Source organism: Hippocampus guttulatus, chromosome 10, assembly GCF_054856545.1.
Source record: "Hippocampus guttulatus isolate MCC_2025c chromosome 10, RoL_Hgut_1.0, whole genome shotgun sequence".
NCBI lineage: Eukaryota > Metazoa > Chordata > Actinopteri > Syngnathiformes > Syngnathidae > Hippocampus > Hippocampus guttulatus.
In genome coordinates, this window is record NC_141270.1 from 5,747,661 (window position 1) to 5,767,267 (window position 19,607).

General features: G+C 40.0%; 1 protein-coding gene across 1 annotated transcript; it reads right to left on the bottom strand.

The window, feature by feature from the left end:
• Positions 1–9,500: 9,500 nt before the first annotated feature.
• otx1 (orthodenticle homeobox 1) lies at positions 9,501–18,415 on the bottom strand. Its single transcript, XM_086122718.1, has 4 exons — positions 18,160–18,415; positions 15,140–15,340; positions 13,738–13,889; positions 9,501–10,429 (listed from the first exon to the last, which is right to left on the bottom strand). Exons 2-4 carry the CDS (start codon positions 15,234–15,236, stop codon positions 9,653–9,655), a joined length of 1,026 nt encoding a protein of 341 aa, XP_085978844.1. The 5' UTR covers positions 15,237–15,340; positions 18,160–18,415; the 3' UTR covers positions 9,501–9,652.
• Between the last annotated feature and the right edge of the window lie 1,192 nt (positions 18,416–19,607).

The window sequence follows — 19,607 nt, forward strand, 5'->3', positions numbered from 1 at the left end:
TATGTGTCCCTTTTAGAGGAAACACTTTGAAAATGTTCCATTAATCATGCGATATATTTCCCTTACTGATATTGAATGTTGCTCAAAGTGTGTGTGTGTGTGTGTGTGTGTGTGTGTGTGTGTGTGTGTGTGTGTGTGTGTGTGTGTGTGTGTGTGTGTGTGTGTGTGCGCGTGTGTGCGCGCGCGTGTGTGTGTGAGATTAAGGCCGGCAGTTTTATTCATGAACAGGAGCGGAGCGGCGACGTTAAAGCGTGGCACCTTTCCTGAGCATCCGCCATGCCGGTGTCAGAGCTGTCGACGCGGCGCGCTCGCCTGCCTAATCTGACAGCGCCTAATCCCTCACTGTATCCTAATCTATTTACTTTGCATTCTAAGAGGATTTACAACCCCCCCCCCCCAAAAAAAAATCATATACAAGGAGCCATGGTTGGAAATGGACAGAAGATCAGCAAGGATGCTTTTCTTTTTTTGTTGCTTGTTTGTTTCGTGGCAAAAAAAAAAAAAAGAGGGAGAAATCGTGCTACGTTTTCCGCCGAATCAATCCGCCGCCTGAAAGGAATTCCATTTTGGTGACTGATACTAATACTTCTCTTATGTACGCATCCAGTGCACGCCGTGTTTGGCCTGTCACGCTGCCTTCGCGTGCCGTGGTGTCCTGATTGTTTGACCTGACAGCTGCAAAATTTGCTTAACAGCCTCGGCTGCTCACTGCAGAGGCCACCCGCGGCAGACTTTTTGACGCTCCGAAAAGCAGTCACCACCCACGTTCAAGAGCAATTAAAGGGAGCAAGTGCGTTTTGAAATGTACAGTGGTACATTTGCTTGCAACATTTTTTTGTCTTGAGTTGCAAGCAAAAATGTTGCAGTTTCGCAGATAGCAATTACTCATTGTGTAGTAAACCAAAACAACTTTTTTCTCTCCAATATCTTTTAGGCTAATGCTAACGCAGAATCCAAAATGACATAGACGGGCTACTGAAACTAGCCGTAGGCATTTCGATAGTAATAAAACAGTAAACAACTTGCAACACACGCAACCAGCGCATACAAAAGTACTCATCAGCAGATATTCTTTATCCTCTGCGATTATGTTAAGTTTTTCATCTTCCAATCTACATGTAGTATTGAACTATGTATTGAACTGCCTCCTGCTGGCGAAAGTGCAGATACAGCAATGGGCACCCAGATACCTGTGGAATGATCACAATGCAAACTGTTTTGACATTCCATTAAATTATGTCACTGTTTTATGTTTTTGTAATTCACAACACGCTCATTTTTGGGTGGGCTGCAGGTATTGATTAAAAGCATTTTGACAGGGCTTTTGCCTTCGAATAACACAGGATAGGGTTTTTTTGGGGGGGAATCTTCATAGATGAATTTACAATTGCACTGTACAATTGAAAGCAGCACACAGACCGCTGTGATGGTGAAAGCACCTGTGTTCGAATGAATAAATCTCAATGGTAATGATGCGTATGGCCACCAGCGAACATGTTTAACACGGTCCATCAGTGCTATTAACACACTCGTGGCCTTGTTAACGTTTCCTAATGAAGGCAGCCTGCAGCACTTTTGTCGCATGATGGGATTTATCGGCACTAATGATGGCCCTTCCGCCTTCAGGGCTGCCTCATCGTCTGTGGGAGCTCCATGTCATTATGTTCTTCATTATGTCATTTAACGCATCAGATATATTCTGTTCTCTGGGCGTTTTGTATCTATTTTGGGGATATTTGATCAATGTTTTTGCTCTTTCAAAAGCTCATTAGTGAATAGTGATGGACTTGAACATGTCAAAAATCCACTCTGTCTGCTCCAAGGTAAGGTCTGAGAGATAATGCTAGGCCGTCATTAGCACTAGCCAGCTAAGCTAATGATGCTAGCTACGTGCTACTTGTCAATCATCACTTAGAATGGGACTGAAATTGGCAAAGTACTTTGTCACTTAAAATATGGTGCAACATATCCATAGCCTAATATCATAGATTTCTTATATATAATACATCGTAAGGCGTTTTCTAGCCGAAAAAAACGACCATGAATAGTAAGGCGTTTTTAGCCGAAAAAAAAGGACCATGTATAGAAAGGCGTTTTTAGCCGAAAAAAATGACCATGTATAGTAAGGCATTTTAACAAAAAAAAAAACGACCATGTATAGGAAGGCGTTTTTAGCCCCAAAAAAAAGGACTATGTATAGTAAGGCGTTTTTCGCGGAAAAATGTCGTTTTTTCGGGCTAAAAACGCCTTAGTATACATGGTAGTTTTTTTCAGCTAAAAACGCCTTACTAGATACTATGTCGTTTTTTTCGGGCGAAAAACACCTTACTATATATACTATGTCGTTTTTTTCGGGCTAAAAACGCCTTACTATACATGGTCGTTTTTTTCAGCTAAAAACGCCTTACTATATACTATGTCATTTTTTTCGGGCGAAAAACGCTTACTATACTATGTTGTTTTTTTCGGGCTAAAAACGCCTTACTATACTGTCGTTTTTTTCGGGCGACAAACGCCTTACTATACTATGTCGTTTTTTCGGGCTAAAAACGCCTTACTATACATGGTCGTTTTTTTCGGGCTAAAAACGCCTTACTATACATGGTCGGTTTTTTCCGGCTAAAAACGCCTTACTCTCCTATGTCGTTTTTTCGGGCTAAAAACGCCTTACTATACATGGTCGGGTTTTTTCAGCTAAAAACGCCTTACTACACTGTCGGGGGTTTTTTTCAGCTAAAAACGCCTTACTATACGTGGTCGTTTTTTTTCGGGTTAAAACGCCTTATTATACTATGTCGTTTTTATCGGGCGAAAAATGCCTTACTATACATGGTCGTTTTTTTCGGGCTAAAAACGCCTTACTATACATGGTCGTTTTTTTGGGCTAAAAACGCCTTACTATACATGGTCGTTTTTTCGGGCTAAAAACGCCTTATTATACTATGTCGTTTTTTTCGGGCTAAAAATGCCTTACTATACATGGTCGTTTGTTTCGGGCTAAAAACTCCTTACTGTACATGGTCGTTTTTTGGGCTAAAAATGCCTTACTATACATGGTCATTTTTTTGGGCTAAAAACGCCTTACTATACATGGTCGTTTTTTCGGGCTAAAAACGCCTTAGTATATACTATGTCTTTTTTTTTCGGGCTAAAAACGCCTTACTATACATGGTCGTTTTTTTTGGGCTAAAAACGCCTTACTATACATGGGCGTTTTTTTCGGGCGAAAAACGCCTTACTATACGTGGTCTTTTTTTTCGGGCTAAAAACGCCTTACTATACTATTCCATTTTTTTCGGGCAAAAAACGCCTTACTATACTATGTCGTTTTTTTCAGGCGAAAAATGCCTTACTATACAGTACATGGTCGTTTTTTCGGGCTAAAAACGCCTTACTATACTATGTCGTTTTTTTGGGCTAAAAACGCCTTACTATACTATGTCGTTTTTTTCGGGCTAAAAATGCCTTACTATACATGGTCGTTTGTTTCGGGCTAAAAACGCCTTACTGTACATGGTCGTTTTTTTTGGCTAAAAACACCTTACTATACATGGTCGTTTTTTTGGGCTAAAAACGCCTTACTATACATGGTCGTTTTTTCGGGCTAAAAACGCCTTAGTATACTATGTCGTTTTTTTTCGGGCTAAAAACGCCTTACTATACATGGTCGTTTTTTTTGGGCTAAAAACGCCTTACTATACATGGGCGTTTTTTTCGGGCGAAAAACGCCTTACTATACGTGGTCTTTTTTTCTGGCTAAAAACGCCTTACTATACTATTCCGTTTTTTTCGGGCTAAAAACGCCTTACTATACTATGTCGTTTTTTTGGGCTAAAAACGCCTTACTATACTATGTCGTTTTTTTCGGGCTAAAAATGCCTTACTATACATGGTCGTTTGTTTCGGGCTAAAAACGCCTTACTGTACATGGTCGTTTTTTTTGGCTAAAAACACCTTACTATACATGGTCGTTTTTTCGGGCTAAAAACGCCTTAGTATACTATGTCGTTTTTTTCGGGCTAAAAACGCCTTACTATACATGGTGGGTTTTTTTGGGGCTAAAAACGCCTTACTATGCGTGGGCGTTTTTTTTCGGGCGAAAAACGCCTTACTATACTATGTCGTTTTTTTCGGGCTAAAAACGCCTTACTATACATGGTCGGGTTTTTTTCAGCTAAAAACGCCTTACTATACGTGGTCGTTTTTTTCGGGCTAAAAACGCCTTACTATACTATGTCGGGTTTTTTCGGCTCAAAAACGCCTTACTATACTATGTCGTTTTTTTCGGGCGAAAAATGCCTTACTATACATGGTCGTTTTTTTCGGGCTAAAAACGCCTTACTATACATGGTCGTTTTTTTGGGCTAAAAACGGCTTACTATACATGGGCATTTTTTTCGGGCGAAAAACGCCTTACTATACTATGTCGTTTTTTCAGGCTAAAAACACCTTACTATACTATGTCGTTTATTTCGGGCGAAAAACACCTTACTATACTATGTCGTTTTTTTCGGGCGAAAAATGCCTTACTATACAGTACATGGTCGTTTTTTGGGGCTAAAAACGCCTTACTATACTATGTCGTTTTTTCGGGCTAAAAACGCCTTACTATACTTGGTCGTTTTTTTGGGCTAAAAACGCCTTACTATACTATGTCAGGGTTTTTTGGGGCTAAAAACGCCTTACTATACGTGGGCGTTTTTTCTTCGGGCGAAAAACGCCTTACTATACTATGTCGTTTTTTTCGGGCTAAAAACGCCTTACTATACATGGTCGTTTTTTTTCAGCTAAAAACGCCTTACTATACGTGGTCGTTTATTTCGGGCTCAAAACATCTTACTATACATGAGCGTTTTTTTTTTCGGGCGAAAAATGCCTTACTATACAGTACATGGTCGTTTTTTCGGGCTAAAAACGCCTTACTATACTATGTCGTTTTTTCGGGCAAAAAACGCCTTACTATACATGGTCGTTTTTTTCGGGCAAAAAATGCCTTACTATACTATGTCGTTTTTTTCAGGCTAAAAACGCCTTACTATATATACTATGTCGTTTTTTTCGGGCCAAAAACGCCTTACTATACTATGTCATTTTTTTGGGCTCAAAAACGCCTTACTATACTGTCATTTTTTTTCGGCCCAAAAACGCCTTACTATACTGTGTCGTTTTTTCGGGCAAAAAACGCCTTACTATACATGGTTGTTTTTTTCGGGCTAAAAACGCCTTACTATACTATGTCGTTTTTTCGGGCAAAAAACGCCTTACTATACATGGTCGTTTTTTTCGGGCAAAAATGCCTTACTATACCTGGTCGTTTTTTCGGGCTAAAAACGCCTTACTATACTATGTCGTTTTTTTCAGGCTAAAAACGCCTTACTATACTATGTCGTTTTTTTCGGGCCAAAAACGCCTTACTATACTATGTCGTTTTATTCGGGCCAAAAACGCCTTACTATATACTGTCGTTTTTTTCGGGCCAAAAACGCCTTACTATACTATGTCGTTTTTTTCGGCTCAAAAACGCCTTACTATACTATGTCGTTTTTTTCGGGCCAAAAACGCCTTACTATACTATGTCGTTTTTTTCGGACCAAAAACGCCTTACTATACTATGTCGTTTTTTTTGGCTCAAAAACGCCTTACTATATACTATGTCGTTTTTTTCGACTCAAAAACGCCTTACTATACTATGTCGTTTTTTTTTCGGGCCAAAAACGCCTTACCATATACTATGTCGTTTTTTTTCGGCTCCAAAAACGCCTTACTATATACTATGTCGTTTTTTTCGGCTCAAAAACGCCTTACTATACTATGTCGTTTTTTTCGGCTCAAAAACGCCTTACTATATACTATGTCGTTTTTTTCGACTCAAAAACGCCTTACTATACTATGTCGTTTTTTTTCGGGCCAAAAACGCCTTACTATATACTGTCGTTTTTTTCGACTCAAAAACGCCTTACTATACTATGTCGTTTTTTTCGGCTCAAAAACGCCTTACTATACTATGTCGTGTTTTTCGGCTCAAAAACGCCTTACTATACTATGTCGCTTTTTTCAGCTCAAAAACGCCTTACTATACTATGTCGTTTTTTTCGGCTCAAAAACGCCTTACTATATACTATGTCGTTTTTTTCGACTCAAAAACGCCTTACTATACTATGTCGTTTTTTTCAGGCCAAAAACGCCTTACTATATATACTATGTCGTTTTATTCGGCTCAAAAACGCCTTACTATACTATGTCGTGTTTTTCGGCTCAAAAACGCCTTACTATACTATGTCGCTTTTTTCAGCTCAAAAACGCCTTACTATACTATGTCGTTTTATTCGGGCCAAAAACGCCTTACTATATACTATGTCGTTTTTTTCGGGCCAAAAACGCCTTACTATATACTGTCGTTTTTTTCGACTCAAAAACGCCTTACTATACTATGTCGTGTTTTTCGGCTCAAAAACGCCTTACTATACTATGTCGTTTTTTTCGGCTCAAAAACGCCTTACTATACTATGTCGTGTTTTTCGGCTCAAAAACGCCTTACTATATACTATGTCGTTTTTTTCGACTCAAAAACGCCTTACTATACTATGTCGTTTTTTTCAGGCCAAAAACGCCTTACTATATATACTATGTCGTTTTTTTCGGCTCAAAAACGCCTTACTATACTATGTCGTGTTTTTCGGCTCAAAAACGCCTTACTATACTATGTCGCTTTTTTCAGCTCAAAAACGCCTTACTATACTATGTCGTTTTATTCGGGCCAAAAACGCCTTACTATATACTATGTCGTTTTTTTCGGGCCAAAAACGCCTTACTATATACTGTCGTTTTTTTCAGGCCAAAAACGCCTTACTATATATACTATGTCGTTTTTTTGGCTCAAAAACGCCTTACTATACTATGTCGTTTTTTTCGGCTCAAAAACGCCTTACTATACTATGTCATTTTTTTCGGGCCAAAAACGCCTTACTATATACTATGTCGTTTTTTTCGGGCCAAAAACGCCTTACTATACTGTCGTTTTTTTTCGGCTCAAAAACGCCTTACTATACTATGTCGTTTTTTTCGGGCTAAAAACGCCTTACTATACTATGTCGTTTTTTTTCGGGCCAAAAACGCCTTACTATACTGTCGTTTTTTTTCGGCTCAAAAACGCCTTATATACTATGTCGTTTTTTCGGGCTAAAAACGCCTTACTATACATGGTCGTTTTTTCGGGCTAAAAACGCCTTACTATACATGGTCGGTTTTTTTCAGGCTAAAAATGCCTTACTATACATGCTCGTTTTTTCGGGCTAAAAACGCATTACTATACATGGTCGTTTTTTTTGGGCGAAAAACGCCTTACTATACTATGTCGTTTTTTTTGGGCCAAAAACGCCTTACTATATACTATGTCGTTTTCTTCGACTCAAAAACGCCTTACTATACTATGTCGTTTTTTCGGGCAAAAAACGCCTTACTATACATGGTCGTTTTTTTCGGGCAAAAATGCCTTACTATACCTGGTCGTTTTTTCGGGCTAAAAACGCCTTACTATACATGGTCGGTTTTTTTCAGGCCAAAAACGCCTTACTATACTGTCGTTTTTTTTCGGCTCAAAAACGCCTTACTATACTATGTCGTTTTTTCGGGCTAAAAACGCCTTACTATACATGGTCGTTTTTTCGGGCTAAAAACGCCTTACTATACATGGTCGGTTTTTTTCAGGCTAAAAATGCCTTACTATACATGCTCGTTTTTTCGGGCTAAAAACGCATTACTATACATGGTCGTTTTTTTTGGGCGAAAAACGCCTTACTATACTATATCGTTTTTTCGGGCTAAAAAGGCCTTACTATACATGGTCGTTTTTTTTCGGGCCAAAAACGCCTTACTATATACTATGTCGTTTTCTTCGACTCAAAAACGCCTTACTATACTATATCGTTTTTTCGGGCTAAAAACGCCTTACTATACATGGTCGTTTTTTTTCGCGCCAAAAACGCCTTACTATATACTATGTCGTTTTCTTCGACTCAAAAACGCCTTACTATACTATGTCGCTTTTTTCGGCTCAAAAACGCCTTACTATACTATGTCGTTTTTTCCGGGCCAAAAACGCCTTACTATACTATGTCGTTTTTTTCGGGCTAAAAACGCCTTACTACACTATGTCGTGCCGCCAAATTGCTGAGTCACGACATTTTTGGCAGGAGCGCAATCCACATACCAAGCACGATGACGAACGTGGATTTTAATCACCACCTGATCAAGGAAAACTTCAACATGCATTTCCCCCGCTAAAAGCAGGCAGGGAGAGGATTTTAATTTGAATATAATTTGACTGTATTCATTCATGGATTCAAATTGAGAAGAAATTAACATGACTGAAGGGATCTTTATTGGATGAACATGGAAGTGAGGGTGCGCTCGCCTTTTTTTGGGGTGAGGGGGTGGAAATACATTCAACATCATCTCAAGTCATTTTGAGCAAGTGAAGAGTGGTTGCAGTTTGCTTTCCAAAGTGATATGAAGTCAAAGCAAAACTGTTGCTGTTGTTCAAACATCACCGAAGCCAAAGAAAGATGAGGAGAAAGTGAAGGGGAATCCTTTGATCTTCTTTAAAATTCTTCCTGCAAAAACATTTTTTTTTTGTTCAGAGTAAAACAAAAGGCATCATATGTAAAACGAACTTTTTCAGGGGCCAATTTGATCTCTTTGGAAACATTTACATTTTTTCCCCCTCTCTAGTTTCTTCCATCTGGACAAGTGTGTAGTAAAGAGTTGCAAAAAAAAAAAAACATCTAAACGCGGTCACTGGAACTGACCCAATACTTATGTACACGCTTTCAGCTCAGACGCTGACTAAAAATCTCTAAAAAATAAAAACAAAAAAAAGGGGGGCTAACAGAGCTTTTTGATTGATATTCCACACAGTTGCTCTGGTCATCTCCACAAAAAAAAAAGAAACTGCCTTCTCATCTTTTTTTCTTCTTCACGTCCCAACTCTCGAGTGGCTCCAAGCTTTAACAACTCCCAAATGCTTTGATTCATGAACATTCAGGAGCCAGAGTGCGCTGGAGGAGGAGCATTCCTGCTGGAAGAATTCTTCACTCCGACTCCCAGTCTCTTTGAATCCCAGCTCACGAACGTTCAGGAGTCAGAGCATTCGTGAGCTCAAAAGACTACAGCTTTAAGAATTCCATGTCTGGAGTAGAACATGCTCCAAACTCGGAATTCTTGAACCCAGAGCGTGACTGCTCAAGAACATTCAGTAGCCAGAGCGCTCGGGAGGAGGAGCAAGTCCAGCTCCCAGAGTTCCACGTCTGAAGGGGAAAATGCCCCAATGCAGAATTCTTGAACCTGTTAGTATGACAGCTCCTGAGCGCTCCAGCTCAAGAACATTCAGGAGCTCGGAGCACCGTGAAGCAGAAGCATTCCGGCTCATCGAGTTCTGCGCTCTGGCTTCTGGATGCTTTGGCTCCCGAGCATTTGGGTTCTCCACCACGCCGGCTCCCGAACGCACCTTCTTACAAACGTAGCAAAACGCGCTCTGGACCAAGAATTTTCAGAGTCAATAGTGGTCCAGCTCCCGAATGCTCCATCTCCCGAGCGCTCAGGCTCCAAGCGCTGCGGCTGCTTTTTTTTGGGGGGGGGGGATAAAACTCGGCTATCACAAGACTTGGAACCTCCAGGAGGTCTGGTCTTTATAGTCCAAGCAGTCTGAAGCGTTGAAGTTGAGTTTCCAGGATGAGGCAGCCGTCTGCTCTTTGTAATCCAGGCAGTCGGACGAGTTGAAGGCCAGTCCGGAGCCTCCGTAGGCCTGATGCGGGTGATGGTGATGGTGTGGGTGGTGGTGGTGGGGGTGTCCCGAGGACTGGCCGATGTGGTGGTGCGGGTGGGCCGACATGGATGAGGCGGCCATGGGGCTGAGCTGGTGGTGGTGGGAGTGCATGGGTGCCAGGTAGGAGCCGCAGTCCACGCCCCCAAAGTAGGAGCCGGAAGGAGCCGGGTAGCCCTGGCCGTAGCCCGCCGTCTGGTTGTAGGAGATCGGGTACGAGGTGGCGGCGGTGGCCGATCCCGACATGGAGCGCTGCATGCAGGAGGCGTTGGAAGGCGGGCCGGGTTCGGGGAGCGGGGCGGCCGAGGGGGCAGCGGCCGGGGCGGGGGCATTACCCGGGGAGATGGCGGGGCTCCATATGGACGACACGGTGCTGATGGACGGAGCCGCGCTGCTGCTCAGCGCCGCCGCCGCCGCGTGATTGGACGCCGCCGACGAGGACGAGGACGAACCCGTGCTGGAAACGGCGGGCGGCGTGAACTGACCGCTGCTCTCCGAACCCGTGCTCTCTCGGGCCGGGGACGATTTCTTCTTGGGGGGCCGCGCCTTGGCACCCCCGCCGCTCTGCTGCTGCTGACGACACTTGGCCCGACGGTTCTTGAACCACACCTGGAAACACACACACACAACACCTTAACGCACTTCCTGCGTGGGGAAATTGAGGAGCGATTCCTTCACTAGAAACGTTCTGGAACCAGTGGTTCTCAACCTGGGGTCCCCGAACTAACTAACGTTAGTGTTATTTGTGGACCCCACAAATAACACTGGTCAACAGCAAATTTCAATCGTTCCTATGTCCGTAGACAGAATTTGGGTGTATATTTCAAAAATGTCCACTTTTTTTCTGGAACATCAGGTTTTTGAGAGATTTACCTTTTCTTTATTTTAAGGTTGACCTACAGTGTAAAAGCTTCCGCAATACAGATTTTGCCATGCGTTGTCATTTATACCTGTGATGTTTCAAAAATATATATCCACATTGATAAACACAGCCCTTAATAAATATTACAAAATATAGTACGCTGTTGCAAATTATGTCATAATAAAAACCTGATTTGTTACAGAAAAAAAAAGCAAGGGAATATTTGGAGTGCAAAAGAATTATCTAGGAAAGTTTACTTCTGTATCTAATTTAATAGAACAGAAACATTGTTGAGCAGTGTTCACATTGGTTCTCAACCGAGAACCTCGGACAACCGGAGCCCCACAAAATTATTTGCAATACAAGTAAATATTCTCTAGTACGGACTCGTGTTTGCGCTGTCCAATTTGTCCTGATAACAGAAATTCCTCATTTGGGAAATGAGCATGGTACATGTCCTTTATGAACCTGCAAGTATGTTGACAAAATGCACGTGTAACAAGACAATCAATAAAATACAAAAATATACTGTCCAAAAACTGTTTATTTAACAAAAACTGCAATACAGGTGTATCCCAAAAAAATCACAACAGTAAAATACGTAGTTTTTTAATGTTTATTTTTTTTCTGTCTTGGGAAAAAATGTCTATTTTGGATTGTTTTGTTGGATGCATTCTTTGGTTTATGACAATGTTTGTCTGCGTGTCATACAGTTTTCTTGCTAGTTGCAAGTAACTGTCCCGTTGATCACCGATGTCTGGTAATTCTTGTGCATAATGACGGATTTTTGTTGCCATTTGCATTGCTTCCTTGCTGGATCGGTGGCTTGTCATCAGGAGTTTAATCGATGCCTTGTTTTTTAAAGTTTCGTAGATTTGCGTCTTTCCGACTCCAAGTGTCTGCTGGATCTTTTTAACTTTGTGTCCAGCCTCGCTCAAACGGATGCATTTCACTCGCTCCGCTCCAGTCGTTACAGTTCGTCTACGTTTCGATGCGATGATCTACACGACGTAAGTGAATAAAGTTTAAATCTTTCGCAATTACAGTACAACGCACGCCAATAAAAAGTCGCTTAAACGTCTTCGTTTCGAATCTGATGAATGAAAACGGCGAAGCGAACGCGTTTCTTCGGTCATGGCGAGTGGGTGCTGCTTTTAAGCTAGTGCCGCGTTCTCCAGGACGTAAGTGAATAAAGTTAAAATCATTCACAATTACAGTAAAACGCACGGCAATAAAAACTCACTTACACGTCGTCGTTTAGAATCTGATAATCGAAAAACGCGGAGTGAAAACTTGTTTCAGCGTTGTGTCTTTTCCGTCGCATCGGGTGGGCGTTGCGTGTATTTAAACTCCCGCGGCATTACACCTTCATCCGGGTTACGGGTAGTGGAATTTCCGCTTACGCAAGTTCCGGTAACACGTAATATCGTCGTCAAAATGTTAATGCATAGGTTATTATTCCGGGTGAAGGATATTCCTTATATTTTTTTCTTTGGTTTTTTTTGTTTTGTTTTGATGAAAAAATATAAACTTGTCAAACAATGATTATGAGATAGCAAAAGCAGATATTGGGAATATTTACTGTACATTGTCTTTCTTCCTCTAGTCGAAGTGATGCCTCTAAAATAAGCACTTCTTTATTCCTCTGGCATTTAGAGGCTTACCTGAACTAAGTCAGAAACCTCAAAAACATCAAACTTTGCTTCTATCAATTTGGCTGTGTTTTATGATTTTTTTTTTAATGGCAATTTACTTTTTTTATCCAATGTACAGTTCAACAATCAAACTGTGGAGAGAAGCCTGCAGCCTACATGGTTTAAACACTTATTCTTCTGGAAAGAATTTAGGGAATATTCATTACTTGAACAAAATTTTTTCACCGTTTTTTTTTTTTTTTTGTCAGCTATGTACTTTTTTTCCCCCACCATCAAATGTGTTTTGTTTTTTCGACAGGTATTTCAGGCCCTCCACCCAACGAAACACCTCGGCTTCAATTTGTGTGTTAAACCCTGCCAACCAATGAGACTATTCTCTGGAGAGAAGTCAGAAAAAAAACAAACAGCACTGTTATGCAACATATCTTACTCACCTAGTGAGCTTTCATAATAATAATAAATAAATAATTTGTTGGACAATATACAGTACATTTTTATTTTATATTTTTAGGGGGTTCCTTGTATTTGGGTGCTCTTCGTGCACCTCAAGGCTTCATTTTGTCCTAAACCACATCACAAAACATTTATTAAATTACCTTTTTCTTATTGTTGATTTTGCACACTTTCATTGGCCATTCTTTTTTTTCATCAAATGTACATTTTAAAAATCTAATTGTGGGTTGGTTTTTTTCTCCAACAGGAAATAGGAGGTTAAACCACCTGTGAGGCACCTGCAAGTTTAAGTCTGTTCTTTGATTCAGCCTTGACAACAAAATTACCATCAGAAATCTTCTACAGCACATTACTTCCTATTTTATGCATATAAACCTAAACAAATAATACTAATGGCAGCCAACTTAATTTATATGAATTTTATGAAGTTACATCAGTGCTGGTACAATACTGATATGTTCAATGTATCAAATAAATCCTTACAGGTTGTCTCTGGAAAATCATTAATGGTTTATATTTATGTGAGTCATAAATGACTGTTAATTCTCAATATTAGCTTACTGAGTATAATTAGATGAAAAAGAACGTGACGCCATTTTCTATTAAAATAATGGTACCTTTTTCCAGACTTAAAATGGCGACGCACAAGTTAGGTTCTTCTCACGAGTTCAAAACGTCACTAATTGGGCCGATAAAAGTCAAGTGTGAACACTTAAACTAAAGTCATTGACGACACATGCGATTTGCTTCAAAGTGATTTGAAGTGACAACTGAATGTTATTAATGAGCTCGTAAATCAACTTAGAGAGCCCGCCTGTTGGGCTAATGAATTAGCCCATTAGCTCCGAGCATCTTGATAGCATCTGGTCATTATTTATCCGGCTTCAAAAAAAAAAGTGTAATCGTGTGTTTAATAAAGTGAGTGCGTGTGTGGTGGAAGCGCCGACCTGGACGCGGGACTCTGGCAGGTTGATTTTGAGAGCCACCTCCTCCCGCATGAAGATGTCAGGGTAGCGGGTCTTGGCAAACAGAGCCTCCAGGACGTCGAGTTGAGATCGGGTAAACGTCGTCCGTTCGCGACGCTGCTTCCTGGGTGTCGCTAACAATACAGCATAGCACAGGTAAAGATCCCCACGAAGCCGAAGTGTTAAAACTCACATTTTTGTATGTTTGTTCTTTTTTTTTATTTTTATTCTAACTTTTTTAACAGGCGTGAGCGGAGAAGAACTTTCAAGTGGACTTAATTTTAAAACTGCAACTAATAATACACACCGTAAAATGTCATTTTGATATTTTAGTCAAGCACTTACATCAACCAGAGCTGTTGGCATTTTTCTTTTTACTATTCGTGCGATTGTGTGATATTTTTTTTATTTTTTTTTGACGTGGGGGACATACAGTGCATCGATTTTTACAGCAACAATTTTTATGTATTTTTTAAGATAAAGCTCAGGGACACAACTTTATAATCTATCTAACGTTGAAAGTATTCAATGTATTGTTACAATAAAAATCAATGCAAAACCCAAGTGAATGTGTGTGTTTGCTTTATAATACAGTACACTGAGAAACAAAGAACAAAAGCGAATTAGTACAACTTTTGTACTTTGAAAAAATATATATTTTAAATACTTATTGAAAGGCAAAAACACGGGATAACCTTAATCGTGTGTACAAATAACGAATGTTTACGATTTTATGACACTAAAGATGAATAGAAAAGGCAAGAAATTGTGTTTTAGGCTTGATTATCAATAATCTAGGACGCTGACAATTGAAGACCTATGAAATGACTTGTGTTAGGACTCGTAATTGTTTGTCAAGTTGTGTCTCTAATGGTGAGAGCATGTAGTTTTGTCCCGTTTTTCGTTCAGGAGTATTTTAAGGAAAATATTAACTCTCACACACTACCTTAATTACGATATCTTGAAGCTTTTTTTCCCAACCTATTCACTATTCTTGTGCCAACTGCGCCATTTCACAATTTATTGCTCCCTGGTGCCGGGCCTTCAGTAAACCAATTTCGTTTCTGCATTATAAAAGTGTTTTCATTTGATTGACACTACGTCGAATTTATTACAAATCAAAATGAACGGAAAGCCTCGAAATCGTTTTAGTGTCAACAAATTAGCACTTACAATTGAGGAATCAATTTTTTTAAAAAAGCGATCAAGGCTTCACTTTAACTCCCGAGTTACATGAGAGTACATGTATGTAACACGCGTTAGTCCATATGCAGAGAACTGTACATGTTCGCGCACGAGTCCAAAGCCAATTAATATTTAATAGTCGGTGCGTGACGTCACGGGGGAACTGGAAACCGAGGAGCGTGCGTGTGTGCGTGCGTACCCGGGTAGCCCACGGAGGGGTGCAGCAGGTCCATGGCGGCTCCGCTCAGCCCCAGGCCGTTGACGGCGTAGGGAGGCTGCTTGAGGTAGGACATCATGCTACAGGCGCTCACTGTGGCGCCGCCCAGCTCGGCCCACTGGCTCGCCGCTCGGCCCCGGGGATGCTGCAGCTTGGCGGGACGCGAGGGCCCGAGGCGACTCGCTACCGGCGCCGCCACGGAAAAGAAAAAAAAAACGGTCACAAACTTTCCTCCAGAGGGTCATTCGGGCTGCATCGTCACATTTTTACAGGCGGACTATTGGCACATTTTGGGGTCGGAAGTTGTCCTGACGGGAGTTAACTCTTATAAAGTTGGAATCTCAAAACATGTAGAAAAATTACGGAGATAAAGTCAAAACTGTCTTCACCTAGGAACCTGATTCTGGAACATCAGAGGGGGAATAGTTCCCAAAATGTCCAGAATAAGTTCAATATTTAAAAGTAGGAATGGTTTGAATCAGTCAATAAACCTGCAAGTAGGAGGTAAATGATTTTTCCTTCGAAAATTTTGGAACTGATTTGTAAGAATTCACAAGATATCCCTTAAAAGGAGTTTAATCTTTAGAGGTTTGGGTGGTTTGAACCAATCAAAATAAAAAATAAGTAGGAGTTGAATGTGAAAAATAAACTCTTCTTTGGGAATTTTATTTTGAAAATGTGATTATGGCAGTATAGGATTGGTCCAAAAATGCCCCCTAAACTCTGTTGACGTTTATGTCAACGTATTATTATTATACAAATAGTTCGAACTTGGGTGGTTTGAATCTGATGAGAAATGTGGAAGGACGGAAAATATATACTGTATGTGTGTGTTGATTTGGGGATTTGAGTTTGAAAACCACTTATTTGGGGAATGGGGATCATGACCACGATGTCCCTAATTATCTGAATAGTGCCTTGAATCGTTTGAGAAGCGTGGAGAGACAAAGGAGGCTATGATCTCTTTTTTGGGTCTTTTATTTTGAAATTTGGAAAGATACCCAAAAAAGAACAAATCTATTTAGCAAGAAAGCCATTTAATTTGCTTTTGTGGGCAGCATAAAATGTGGTGGTGGGCTGGCTCCAGCCCCAGAGCCATGAGTTTGACAACGATCTTGCACATCACATTTAAATGTATCATGGAGCTCTTTTATCGGTGAGAATGTGTGTAAAATTTATAATTAAGTGCCTACACTTTTAACTGGTTAAATATTAATCACTAAAAAACTAACAAATAAAAATGATACTTTTTTTGTTTGTCTGGCAAAACTCGCAAAACAAAAAGTGCAAGTGCTCCTCTTAAAACTCGGGGGGGAAAAGTTCCTGTCAATAATCGTTATTATAAAGTGTTTAACTGCATTTCACAAGTTTTAAATATTTTTTTTAATATCCAAAAGTAAGGGCAAAAACATGTTATGCATTCTTTTTAAATGGAGGTTAATATTTAGTTGAAAATTAGGGGGTTAACTTTAATGGAATAAATGCACATGAATAAAAAGCTCGAGGGTTTTTTTTAAGTTTGCATGAGCAAAACATTGCATACGTTGTGAAGAGAAACCACAGCTCATTATTTTCTTAGCAGTGTTTGAAATTATATCGATTCTAATTCGATCAAGGCAGTCACGGGAACCTATTCAGTGCTAGCTCACGAGTGTTTATTTTGAAAAAAAATTATCAAGTCCTGGGGGCAGGGGGGAGGACGCTAAATAAATATTTGATTAAATCAGTGAATGATATTTGAGACCATTTTAAAAATCATTAAATAGTGATCCATTATTTGCTCAATGCTTGAGGAAGAAATTCAGGAGATTCGAGGAGAAAAAGAGTCCAACTATTTGGCTTTTTTTTTTTTGGATGGGGGGGCAGCCAATGAGAAAATGTCACTTTGCTTGCTTGGGATCGTTTGCCATCAAAATTGCGTTGAATTCTCTCGACGAGGGCGGACGTGTATTGCGCTCAAAAGCAGACAAGAAAACATCTGCGTGCAAATGAGGCTCCCCCGCCCCACGGCACCCCCCGCCGGTCCCCCATTCCAATTTAGCATTCTTATCAGCCAGCAAACAATTGAAAACAATTCCAAAAACAATTAACCACCGCTCATTATCGTTTGCAGCAACTCAGCTTCCACACTTTAATTAACCACAAAAATAAAAGTTGTGACCCAAAAACTTTCATCTTTCCAAAATGATCCATTGCACCTACACGTAAATATCGGGGGGGGGGGGTCCATTAAAATAATGTTTGCACAGTTTTTATAAGAATGTTTATGTCGTTTTGTTTTTTAACTGGAGGCCCGGGACACGTCATTGACTACATTGGCAATAATATTGGGGAAATGTTAATTTATGATTTAAAAGAAATTCAACGAAAAGCCATAAAATGGTCTGTATTTGGCGTTTTTGCTTACGGCGACTAAATAATAAACGTATTTTTAAAAAATGGGTTAGGGTCGATTTTGTGTGCAATAACAAAATGCAGAACCAAGGCCACATTTGGATGACATGACCAGAAAATGAACTTGGGTACTGGTTTTTTTTTTCCTGGTATAAGCTTATCAATAAAATTAAGATGAGCAGAGAACCAATAATAAAGAAGTAAGAAAAACGTGAGATGAACAATTAACTAAACCGCATTTGGGGAAAAATGTGCAGAAAAGGAATTTATGAAAATGACGTTATACAATGAAAATAGAGACAGAAAAAGCCAATTGTGTGTGCTTTTGCTAGATAATCGTTTCAATTCTGATCACTGAGACCCAACAATAAACATGTTTTCTTTTTTTAAAGATGAGTTTAAAGCCATTTTGTAATGTACTGTGCTACTTTTGTTGTGTAAATGACATTTTTTTCTTGCTGTCCTTTTTTCCACTAGCTTAAAGCTCGTAACCGAACTTTAATGACGATAATGTTGAACGAAAAATTTTTACATTTACATTTACAAGAGATTTTTTAAAACCTATTTTTGTCCAAAGGTTCGTAAAAAGTCATAAAACTCGCAGTCACCTTGTGTATCTGCTGTCTTTCTTTCTCCTTCCCAACAAATGAAATGAATTCAAAGTATCCAAAAGCAGCAACGGGAGCAGGAAAGGACGCAAGCCGCCTACAGTCGCTCTCCTTCGGCTTGAAAAGCACTCGACATGTCGGCTGACAAAAGCTATGGAAGAGGCTCCGGTGGGGTTCCGGCGTTGGCGGGTCCTTCTTCGTCCCGGGGCAGAGGAGTGTCTCGTATGTGGGTTGCGGTTGTGGTGTGTGTGCGGAGCTTTGGTGAAGCTAATGGAGGCCTTCCAACAGCCCAGTGCCTCTAAGAGAACACTGACACCTGCCGGCCCGCCTCCGACAGCCAATGGGAGCATCGCTTTTGCATGAGAGATGGGCGTAGCGACCAATAAGAGAGCAGAAAAACGCAGGGATACACGCCCATTTCACCCTCTCTCTCTTTTTTCCCCTCTCGTTTTTCTCCCTTCTTTCCTCTGAGGGCCTCCTCTGCTTGTTTTCGTTTAAAAACATAAAACTGTAGGATTGACAAAAATGTAAAAACATGAAAAGATTTCAGTTCTTTATTGTTCAAGAAATAGTTTTAAAATGTTCTTTAGTTTTATTTAACTTTAGACGAGGTAAAATCGGACAGTTTCTCTTCATTTGGAGGTCTTCTGTTTTTCTCCACGATTGTCTTTTTTTTGTTGTTTTTACATTTTTGGAAGGATTTGACTTCCAAATGCTTGTTCAGTATTTAAGAGTTTTATTTTATTTTACGAAAGTTCCCGCACATATTATTGATGAAAAAGGAAAAAAAACTAATTTAAAAATAGTAAAAATGCTCGGTTTTATTGAAAGCATAGATCTTTTGGTTAATACGGAATAATTTAACGATAAAATAATTAAGCAGGTGCAATGTGGTGTCAAACGATTTTTTCTTTCATTTTCATTAAACTCTAACATACGCCTGGCTTTTGGAAGTGAGTCTTTCCCGTCTAAAAATGAAATAAACATTAAATGAATGTTTTGGAGTTTATATTTTTACATCTAAAACACACACACACAACGACGAACACACACTAACACACTCACGTGCACGTAAATACACCAGCCTCATGAATATTAATGAGTCCTAATCCCCATTTAGAATTACATTTGAGGACGTAAAGTTGAATAAGGGAGCACCTTCAACGCAAATCAAACGCACACACACAATTCATAATAAATAGAAATATTTTATAATAGAAGCAGGAGGGAAGTTGTTTTTGAAATTAGTTTGGAATTCTGTCGAAGACCCCCCCCCCCCCACCCCTAAATTGCCTGATTAAAAAAACAGCGTGAGAACGCCTCCTTTATTTGTGGAAATGATGCAAAAAGAAAGTAGAAGGAATTAAAATTGCTCCTTTTTTTCTAGTCATCGACTACATGTATCAAGCAATCAGGCATCTCTTTTTTTTGGTCCCGAAGATTATTTG